The following is a 12,026-nucleotide window of genomic DNA, read 5'->3' on the forward strand; positions in this document are numbered from 1 at the left end:
TTCATCCATCATTCCTATCACACCTTCCATCCCTCCATCCTCATGTAGCCTGTGGTAAAACAGCAGCTCCTCATTTTTCTCTCTTTCTCTGGTCTGAACCAAACCTAATCCACCTTCTACTCCTTTATCTGGCTCGTCATGTTTTCTTATGCTCCCTTTCTCAATCAATCTTTCCTTTACTTTCCCCTGTTCATGTTCTTTCTCCAATTCCTCCTGACTCTACACCCCAGTTATGCTCCAACTGATCTGAAGCAAATCTCAATTATCCCACACACGTGACAGAGGGCAGGAACGCAAACAAAGACACGATCTCTGGAACAAAGTGTGGGTTAATAGTTAAGGTGTGGCGAGGTGTGTTTGTTTTGTTTACCTCACCCTCCTTGTTGCACATCTCATCCTTAAAGCTCAGAGAACATTTTAAGACGTGAATGTTGTGGCGACAAAATCTCAATCTTGATGCAGCAAAATCTGGTGTTTATGTAGTCAAATTGTACGTCCTAAAATATGTTTAAACAGCAAGTCAGTAAATGCATTGAAAATCTTTTATGTACGTTATGTTGTTAATGCACATTCATTACATCAAACAGTCGTTTTTACAGATTAACATCAGATTTAAAAACAAACACTACTGCTTTTTTTTTTTGTTTTGTTTTCAAAAACACTGTTGGCTGTCTCTAGTCCGTATGTAATTTCCAGGCTGTAAGTCACTACTTTTTTTCACTCAATTTGAATTCTGCTGCTTAAACAATGATGCGGCTAATTAGTGAATTTTACTGGCTTCTGAGTCATTTCGCACTTCATGCACACACCCTACTCATGGAAAACACAAAAACATACATATGATGCAGCCTTCGAGTTAAAGGCAATCAATCTGGTTTTTGAAAAACGAAATGGAGCTGCTGCAGGCTCATTAAGGTGTAGCTTATATTCAAGTATACTCAATAGTGTAGAAACTACAGTTTACTTTATAGATCACATATACAAGCTGGAAGGTAGTGAAACTATTTGATTTAAGAAAAAGTCTTAGAATTTGAAAAAGGAACAAAATAAGGCATTCAGCCTGAAAACTTTATGACATCAATGAAACACGATGGTATGGTTTTGGCAGCTGGTCCGCTTGCCATCATGAGAAAATAAGCCTTCTGAATAGAACTGCAAGGCCTAGGCAATACATGCTGCTGGCAATGAGTCTGCATAAGTATCATGGTGTTTATGCATTTCCAGCTTACCTTTGGCATACAGGTCGTGTGCCAATGTGAGGTAATGTGTCGAGTGCTCGAGGTGCAATACTGAACACTAGAGGCGCTCATGCGGACAAGAGCATGAACACGAGATTGGAAGTAAACACAATGGCAGATAGTTTTGAAGAACGATTCTTGGACCAGCTACCACCATTTTTAGGGTTATTTCTTCCTGTTAAACAGTCACAAACACTTGTCGCTTGTTAACGGATTGGTAAATGCCAGATCCTATTGTCTAGGTACTATGTACTGCCCCCTAGCAGTGACCTCCAGGATTGAACTGTGTACACAAGATGATAGTAAGCAATACTTCTATCTAATTAAACTGTGCAGGATTTACCTGCTTTTAGCAACTGTGAGAAATCCAGAGTCTGTTTTAAGTGTATGTAGTGAAATCTATGAATTATAAAGAATGACAACTATCCGTAAAATGGCATGATGTAGAGGTGCTTCAAAGTACGCTTGTGGTAAATAAGTTGGAATAGTGTCCAGAGAAAATTCCAAGAGCATAGTGGGTCACACTGAAATGTGAAGCCTGAAGAATTTTTAATGAGGCTCGAGACACTGATTTTATAAGTATTCCTAACAAAAATTACTTTCTTTTAAAGCACCCTCAAACTATAATTCCGAGCACTGGCTAAATAAAAGGTATTTTACATATACCACATGAATATACTGAGCAAAGAATGTATGCAACATGTCAAAACTGATGCAAATCCTTTCAGATTGATTAACTAATTGATATAGACAATAACTGTGACTGGTCCTCCATCATAACTTCATGCTTTCTAAAGATCTAATGTAATTTCAAAATGGTAAATTCATGCCATGTTAAATGGGCAGAAGACATATAATGTAAATATTGAAAGCAAAAATCCCTTCCCCTGGTTCATATTTTCCCTCCGTTTTCCAAAGATGCAATGCCAGAGAAACAGAGAGAGAACTGTTCACCCTTTTTCTTAATCCAAATTTTCCAGCTCCACTTTCCTCAACCCTCATCAAGTGGTCCTTTCAGAAAACTCAGTGTACGTTTTTTTTTTTTTCTTTACCCAGGTTGTTCCCAGTGATTTGCTTTTCTCTGCCTTCACTCCCAGACCTGTGTCATAAATCTAATTCCAACAGTCTGCAGACAGACTACTGGGAAATACAGATTTCACCAATGAAATTGAAACTTGATAAACTAATAGTTAAAAAAAAAAAAAAAAAAAAAAAAAAAAAAAAAAAAAGTACTGACAAGACATGACGATAACACCACCAGTCTGAAAATGCTACTGCTCCAATTCTTTCTCTTTGCATTGACTGAGGTATTGATTAACTGACCAGGGTGACCAGAGCAAACTGCCTTTTAATCTCTGTGCTGACCTCAGGAAAATACTGTAAGAATTAGCCAGTACTCAGTAGTTTGTCTTGTGATGAGCATGTACATGTGCGTGTGCTTTGAGAGCCCCATGACGGTAAAGACGTCAACAGTTCCTAAGTTGCCAGGGAAACCAGTCATGTGGAATCAGCAGAGAAGAGGAAAGGAAAACCTACTTTGAAAATCAGCTGATGATGACAAGACTTGTTCAAAGTTTTTAACTCATTGTTTTTGTCAGTCTTTACCATTAAACTATAAATCAGGTTAAGCACATATTAAGCTAATTTTAAATGTGGTCAATACATTCAGTTAGGTTGATTGCAGAGAAGTAGTACAGAAAAACATACAGTATGTATACGCAACAATTTATCCAGCCTTGTACTAATTAGCATTTGTGTGATTTGGGTAAAAACCAACACTGTGGAAGAGGATTAATGTATGCATGTATGTATGGATGTATGTATGGATGTATGTATGGATAGATGGATGAATGGATGGATGAATGGATGGATAGATAGATAGGGCAGAGCTATGAGAAAGTACATGAGCTCTGTCTGTGTAGGATCATGTGTAATTTCATTTGCTATGAACTCAAACTGTGGCAACCCAACACAGCAACAAGCAGACAAGAGGAAGAGCTGAAACCAGACAGAGTCAGGTTGACTTCATTAAAAGAAATATCTGAAACTCTCAGTTGTCTGAAAATAGCCAATTGTCTATTTTGGGAAATCTCAAGTTAAGTCAAGTTCATCCTTCTTTGGTTCTGGTTAAACTGCTGTGAACATGGGCAGGTCCACCAGAACGTGCCAAGGTGGCACAGAAACAAAGGAAGAGAATGGCGGCCATCCAGTAGTTTGTGTTCCTTTTTCTTGGCATGTAGTTTTAAACAACAAGAAATCCCCAATATATTTAAAAATAAGGCTGTTTCCACTCTTATTTCTGAGTCACATGAAAAGTGACAATTCCTTCTAACAATCAATCAAATCAAACTTTATTTAAATAGCACTTTTCATACAAAAGCATACCAAAGTGCTTAACAACATAAAAAAAAAGGGAAAAAAATTATTCACACTTAAAAACACACACGCACATTACCCACACGCACACACAACCCAACCCTTTCCCTGACCATTAATGCCAAAATAAAAACTACTAACTTGAGGATTCTACCTCTATATCTGGCTTGACACTGCTGCAAGGAAACAACATCTGGGGAATCCGTCCATGTCAGGAGCCTCCCCAGGAATGAACAACAGAGACACAGCCACAGGGAACGCCCAGGCCAGGATCCACACCACAGCCATGGGGCTGCAACCCCGCCACAACAACCCCTTCAGTCAAACAGGCGCAGCCTACGACATGGAGGATTGCCATGAAAAAAAAACCCCCCACTGGAACTAAAAACTTAAAAAGATAAAATAAAAACACACAAGATAAAATACCTAAATCAATAATGCTGCAAAACAACAATTAGATAATAATTAAACCTAAGTAATATCTAAATACCTAAAAAAGTACATAAAATATGTCATAAAATTGGGTAAGACTAATGTATAAAAGATTTTTTTTTTTAAATCAATGAAAAATAAATAAATACGTAAATAAATGTATCTATTAAAAATGAATAAATAAACATAAATAAGAAAAGAAGAAAAATTCAAGTGAAAGCTAAACTAAAAAGGTGGGTGTTGAGCCTTTCTTAAAAAATATCTACAGTCCCTGCGGCCCTGAGGTCCTCTGGCAGGCTATTCCAAAGGCGAGGACCATAAAAATGGAGAAACAAAAGCATGTATCAGCATCTCCGTACTGGCAAGAAAGAGAAATGGGCGGACTCTGGCAATGTTTTTAAGATGATAAAATCCTGTCTTTGTTACGTTTCTGATCTGTGGAGTAAAATTCAGCTCAGGGTCAAATAAAACACCCAGATTTCTCACACACTAAGAGGGATGGAAACCTTGCAGTCTGGTGAAATGATCTCTCTCTTGCCTTCAGGACCGATAATACAAAAAACTCAGTTTTGTCCTGGTTGAGCTGTAAGAAATTCTCTGCAGTCCATGACTTAATATCTAAAATACAGTTTAAAAGGGTATTAATCGGCTCTCGGTCATCAGGAGACACGGCGATGTAAAGCTGTGTATCATCAGCATATCTGTGAAAGGCAACAATGCCGTCTCTCCTGATGATGTCCCCAAGGGGCAACATGTACGGATTAAAAAGTATTGGGCCTAAAATTGATCCTTGGGGAACCCCACACTGGATTTCATGAATTCCTGAGGAGCATGTATCCAAACTTACCAAAAATCTTCTACCTGTGAGATAGAAGTCGAACCATTTAAAAGCGGTATCTGAGATGCCCACCAGACTTCTAAGTCTGGTCAATGTGGTTTGGTGGTCTATTGTGTCGAAGTTGGTACTAAGATCCAGCAGAACCAGAACAAAGTTTCTGTGAGCCCAAGTTACATCTTAAGTGCTCCATTTGGTCTTATCAGTAAGATATGATCCCAGTGGAAGGATCCCAAAATTTAGAATGGATGGCGTCAGATATTCCTGCACAGTTTTCATTTGTAGAAACAGAAAATAAAATGCATACCGCCCTGTCCCAAGTCAGACCACTTGGTGGAAATGGAACCTATTCTTCAATCTTAATAGTGTTTCATATTAAAATGCTAAAAGATACGCAGGTTGGCAAAGCACCTGGATGCTGTCAGTAACTTCCAGATTTCTACACTGCAAAACTACAATTAGAGTCAGATGACACTAAAATACGTTTCAACGTGTTCCAACAACAGGAGTGCAGTGCCATGGATGTGCCCTTGCGCTAGGCACCAGGCTGACAGCTATTCCTCTGTGAGTCTGTCCCTCCTGGTAAGCAATCTTTAAAACACAGCGACTTCCTCCCTGGATCACAGAAAGATGAGAACATGAGCATTACCGTGGAAACCAACCGCAGAGCCTGCACACAACAGACCTACCAGACCAGTTCTGACACACAGACGCAGAGTCCCCTGCGGGTGTTATAATGGGCTCATACGGAGGAAACTGATAAGTGTTTTTACATGGTTTAATGAGATGTCAAAGCAGAGTATAAGTGTGTATCAAAAGCACAAAAGATGCACCATGATAAATATTTCAATGTAAGTTTTCTAAAAGTCAGCTTCTCTATTATTTTTTTGTCTTTCTGTCCTGTCAAGAACTGACAGGCTGAAGAAACTGAGCAAAAGAATGGAGGAGGAGACAGCTGTCAAAACACATACACACAAACCGCAGTGGAATGTGTTTGGTTAACGTGTAGTGTGTGAATGCCGTATTAGCTTTAAAATAAGCTAAATGCTAACAGAAAGCAACAGTCTTATGTAAAGGGTCAAACATTTAAGGCCAATATAGACAAAAGAAATTTATTTCTGTTCAGTTTTCACAAATACACTGTGAAGATTCTTCAGGTATAACAAATTCTATATTTTCACCCTTATAAACAGCCTTCAAGAAAGATGTTCAAATGATAAGGTACACTACAATTATATACTTAAAACCTGTGGTTGCACGGTTTTGTTGCACTGGAGTCAACACATAAGCTTTATAAGAATATTTCATTCGGCTCAGATTAGGTTAAAAGTTTTCATGTGATTCATTAATACTAGAAAGTTCTCCTTTTCTTTCAATGACATAAAATAAGAAATGTCAGGAAAATATCTCATCACACTCTAGCTTGAAAACAATTTATGCAGGCTATTGTAAAGGCTCATTTATGCTCCTTTATACATGTAAATCAGTACATCCACGTCAAATTTAGGCCAACCATCCCTGTCCTCATTTTCCCACATACTTAACATCGGCATCGTTCTGAGGCAATACATCCTCTAGAGGGCAGTGCAGAGTTTACAAGTAACTGCCGAGTTTCGTCAACTATTTCACTCATTAGCAAACATGACAATGGACATGCAAATGCACACTATGTGCGTTATCATAATGCTAATACCTCAACCTTCTACCTCTTTTACTACTTGTTCATTTTTTCTTTTTAAGTTCAATAAAGGTTTCTTTAAAAGCTATGTAACATTTGTTATTGTCTGTCATTTTTACAATGTAAATTCAGGGATCAAAAGACCTATCAAGTACAAATACTGGCTCAAGAAAGTCAGCCGCCCATATTGGCCCTCAGGTAAGGCTGATGGGGGGAAAAAAATGGTATCAGCCCAAAAAGTCTATTTTAGTCCCTCGCTATAGGAAACCCATATTGGAAGTCTAAGTTTTAGTTATTTCTAATTACAGCAATCAGTTTTAACCAAATCTATGGTCGTACACACATACCATAATTAACTGTCTGTGCTCATGTTGTATTCTTGTTTGCTGGAATCTCTACCATGACAGCTATTATAACTAAATAATAATGTTCACAATCAATAGCAAAAATAAATTACAATTGCTCTGATTTCCAAGTGATTCTATTTTTTTTTTTCTACACAAGATGATACAAACTTATGATTTAGTGCTGGTGAAATGTTCAATCATTTTGCTTGAAGTGATGTCATGTGCTGCAGAATGTGATCTGAAGCTGCTTGAAGCTGCATTTTTCCCACTAACCTCTGTATCTAAAGGACTATTCATAAGTACATCCAGACTGAGTATGTTTTGTTTGATTCCTCAATACCCACAGACACATTTCTGCCAAGTGCTAACCATCAACAGTCATCAACTGCATCATTACACATCATTTTCCCCTTTTAGAAACAAACACAGAAATATGACAGAGCTGGTCTGCTGTTGTTTCGACAAATGGGAGTGCCCATGATCCACCTCCTCCCACACACACACACACATACATTACTGGATTTTCTTTTGATAATCAACTGATTTATGTCTTACATAATCATAACAGGCACTGAAGCTCTGGGCACACTGGTACTTCATAGCCCTCTGCATTTATACAGGCTGCAGTCTGTGTGTCGACCTAAATACTAATGCTTCATATGCACACGATTATCTGTTTATTTCATAAGTGGGCCAGCAATAACATTTTCAACATTTATTCATTTAATCAAATAAAACAAATAGTTTTATGCATGAAGCCAAGCCCATAAAGATATTGTTTTTGTAGTTTAATGGATTGTTTTGTCCACACAGACCCTGTACTTAAGGATTACCTGGAATGCTGAGCACAAGCTCAGTCTTACCAACCTACATCCCCGTCCAACCTCTCTAATGCTCTCTTGGCTTAGTGGGAGAAATTCCCTGCAGCCAGGTTCCAAAATCTGGTCAAAACATTGAGAGTGCTGTAACTGACAGCACATTAAAAGATAAGCTAGGACTGGGCAATATGGCTAAAAAACTAACTCAGATTTTTTTTTCACACCAAACTCGAAATCTGATTTTATCCATTACTTTTTTTTTTCCTTTCATAAAAAAACACATTAAACTCCTTAAAAACAACATTAAACTCAATGTTTGTCATGTAGGTGACCTTTCTGTATTAAATAAAAAAGATTGCCTGTTGGCAGGAATTTGCAGGTTACTGTGGCCTTCTGCATCTTGTAAAGAGCAGAATACTTCACACTGTTGTCAAGTGCAGAGCAGATTTTAACTGTGAATGGAGGTTCAGTTGACTGTATCTGTTAGTGCTTTCAGACAGAAACCATTCTGGTTTTGGTTCTGACTACAATATGAACCTTGCACCATTCTGGCTGACCAGTCAGTTCACACCAGTTTAACCAGAACCTAAATAAGATGACTACTCCACAGAAGTAAAACATAAACAGCTGGCAAATTGGGAAATGACAGTAGATGCTACATCATCAGGCTCCATTGTAACCTATGGTTTCCAATACAAAACCTCTATCTAATGATGTTTAGACGTTGTATAAAATGCAAATAAACAAATTGCAGTGATTAGTAAATCATTACATTTAAATTAATCTAAATAAACTAAAAAATGTTGCAATATAAAACTTGCAATGAAAACACCTCAATTTTGAGAGTACTCAAACATCAGTAAAATGTTTTTACACTCTCATGAAGTGTTTTTCAGATGTGTTAATATAGATGTATATTGCAGGAGTGTAATGCAAACAGTTTTTTTGTTTTTGCATTTACAGGTCACAAGACCCGACAATGGGAGTCACGTGACCAGTTAATTTCAAATAAGGATCCTGCGGTATGTTTGGATGGAGGAAAAGAAATATTTTCACAAATAGTTATCCATTAATTTTCCATTCTTCTTAGTCCATTTAAAGCTGGAGCCTCTCACAGTAATCATCAGGCGGCATGCACCCTGGACAGGTCCCCAGTCCATCACAATAGCTTAATTTAAACCAATTAAGCTACTCATTGTTATATGATGATACTGTAATTAAAAGTTGCCTTTTTAGGCTGGAGCTTCGTCCCTGCTAGCTGAGGGATTTAGTTTTGTTTTGTCTGTGTTTGTGTACGTGTGTGTCTTTGTGGGATATGAGCCGTGAGAAGGCCGAGCCAGCTGTTCACTAGAGAGGAGAAGCATCTTCTGTCAAGCAACTGGGGTGTAAGAAAACATTCACATTAGCCTTTTTTTGAATGCGCCAAACAAATTCTGATTCGAACCAAAGATGTATACTAGGTCTGCCAACAAATGCAGGTCTTGGCGCATTTCAAGTGGACCAAATAGAAGAAGGGAACTACAAAAAAAGTCACTTCATGCATTTTACGTAGTATTACATTGTGGGTAAGTACATAGTGATGGCGTTAAGAGCCCTCTTCCTCATCTGTTGTTCATACTGCCTCCATTGTTGCAGTGTATTTCTGCAGTATGTTTAATGCAAAAAGTTTCTTCTTCACGTAGGTCTTGTCCTCTCTTTTGCTTAATACTAGTGCAGCGCCATCTTTGGTGGGAATGGTGCGTTTAACAAAAGTGTAGCATGAACGCCATCTCGGTATGAATGGATAAACCCCCCACAACTGAGCCGAGTCCCCAATCGGACCGGGTCTAGCAGACTATCCTGATGTGAATGCACCCTAAATGTAAGTTAGAAAACTCCTTAGCTAGTTTCTCGTCCTTGAGAAAAGCCATTGCTTTCACCTGCAACTAACATAATCCAAAAATATTCAACTGAACTAGGATATCTATGTCTTCGGAGGTGATGTGGGACTTGTGTGGAGGAAAGTTTTAAAATGAAAAAAAAAAAAAAACTAGTCCACTTTAAAACCAACTAGGACATTAATATATATGGGTAATGAGGGTTAAACTACTTCTCACACATAAACTTTATTAAAGTAAAAATGACAGCACTCCACATGATGAAATACAATTGTGCGAACATGAAATGTGTGCAATATAATCCAGGGTAAATCAAGGCTGCACACAATCTCGCTGCCTCAGTTCAGAGAATCACAGGAAGACCAACAGGAGAAAAAAAGAGAGGAGGAGAAAAAAAGCACAAAACATTTAGGAGAAAAATGACCTAAACTGCCAGAGTATTCTGGCTTGAAAATATTAAAGAAACAAAAGAACCAAAGAAAAACATGCAATGAGGTCTGGCTAGGGATTTTTGTATTGGCAGCTTTCATCATGCAGTAGCACAATGGTGTCTACAATATTATTCTCAACAGCCTGTCCAGAAAGTAAAAGGAGCCAATCTGTTTCCTTATGAACTCTCTATTCATAAGGCAAAAAGGAAGTGCATGGAAAGATTAGACTGTGGGGGGGATGTAAGGAACATAAAAAAGAGGAAATAGGTTTCTTTTGGTTTACTACACTGTGATGTAACACACTCTTTGATTAGAGTGATTAATGATTTTCACCTTAATTTGTCTGGCTCACAGTCAATAACACAACAGCGGCAAGACCCAGTTCAGAAAACATTGTTTGGGGACAAATCTTTTAAAGGAAAAAAAACAAAAACCATGTTATTTACATATGAAATTACCTCTCAATAAAATGTCTTATCTGTTCTCTTGCATGGTACATGTTTGCATTGGCTTAACAAACTACAACAACACCCTGGATTTACTAACAGATCATTCATGAACGCTGCTGCCCCCTCTTCTCTCTCACCAACCGAATAGAGTAGAAGTACCAAGTATACAATGATAGATGTGAATTTCTATGGTAAACAATCCTACATCTTAAAGAAGAACCAAAAATAATATCACCATATGCTGGTCCAATAGTACAAAACTGTTTACATCTGAACAACACTGTGTATGTCTGTGTGTACTTGTTTCTCTGTGTTATCTATTTGTGTGTGTGTGTCCGCACCTCTGGTCCCAGTTGCCATGTCTGCCACCTTCTGAAAAGCATCCAAGAAGGCTCCAGTAACCATGATGGTTGTCCTGAATAAGAGATAAACACATAAAACATGTTACTCCAATCCACTAAATTCACATGTAGCATAAGTGGCCAAAAAATATATAAAAAACAATTATTTTTTATGTGTAACATGTCAATTAACACAAAATTCATCCACACTTTGATAGCTCAAATGTTTAGAGATCCCAAAACATTGATTAAACTAGTTGTCATCCAACAAATAAGCAGGAAAAGTCACATTAGGGGCATTTATGTGTCAGGTTCAATCTCCTTTGGATGATAGTTGAAGCTATTGGAGGAACAGCCAGCACAGACCAGAAAGACAGTCAAGAGAATAAAATTCACAAATGAGTTTGTACTTTGACCATGCTTCACCACTGGTTACCAAGGCAGCCGGATATCAGGCCCGCCATAGATTATCTGCTGCCAATCAAACAATTGATTGGAATAAGCAGTCACGTTTCATTTTAAAAAAGTATGTGTTCAATGAAAGATAATCAAGTGAGCCACTGGCGCCATATAAGGTTTGGAAAATTCAGGGCGACAGGAAGAAGTCCATCCTCTTAAAGTATCTGGACAGCAATTAGCAAACAAAGATATCACTGTAACAGAGTGGAAGATTTACTCATCGGGTGTGATGGCTGTATTTGGAAACATTTTTGGTTTTAATCAACATTACATCAGACAAGGCCAGGGCAACTTACTTTTTATGTAAGTGGTTATTTTATAACCACAATATTACCCATGTTAAAATACAAAGAATTAATACCATCATGTTTGTTGCAATGAACTGGGCTAAGTTCTCAAACTTTCCCAACAAATATAGCTAAACTTAATGCGAAAGTGCTTTTTGAAGAGCTGAGTCTTCAGCTTGCTCTTAAAAGTAGACAGTCGAGACGGCGTGTAGGTCTGGATTAAGGAGTGAAGGTAGACAGGAGCCGTTTGAGTTATTGTTTTGTAAGCCAGAAGCAAAGCTTTAAATGTGATGCGTGCTGCGACCGGAAGCCAGTGTAGTGCATAACTGCACCAAGTGAGGAGGTGTACAGTGAGAAGAGAAGAGGGCCAAGACTCTCCTTCATTGAGTCTGTCTTGCCAATTGTCTATAATTTCCACCTATTGTCTATTCCATTTTCACAACAGCATGTGAAATTGA

At 38.0% G+C, this 12,026-nt stretch overlaps 1 protein-coding gene across 1 annotated transcript in view; it reads right to left on the reverse strand.

Annotated features, from left to right (window-relative positions):
• mtss1 (MTSS I-BAR domain containing 1) overlaps nucleotides 1-12,026 on the reverse strand; it is a gene marked incomplete at its 3' end in the record, with an annotated part of 60,706 nt that overhangs the window by 24,945 nt on the left and 23,735 nt on the right. Inside the window, exon 3 of the mRNA XM_079241992.1 lies at nucleotides 10,823-10,896. Coding sequence (XP_079098118.1) covers nucleotides 10,823-10,896 — 74 coding nt within the window. The remainder of the gene's footprint in view (nucleotides 1-10,822; nucleotides 10,897-12,026) is intronic.

The sequence above is a fragment of the Telmatherina bonti genome (assembly GCF_933228915.1).
Source record: "Telmatherina bonti genome assembly, chromosome: 6".
Taxonomy (NCBI): Eukaryota; Metazoa; Chordata; class Actinopteri; order Atheriniformes; family Telmatherinidae; genus Telmatherina; species Telmatherina bonti.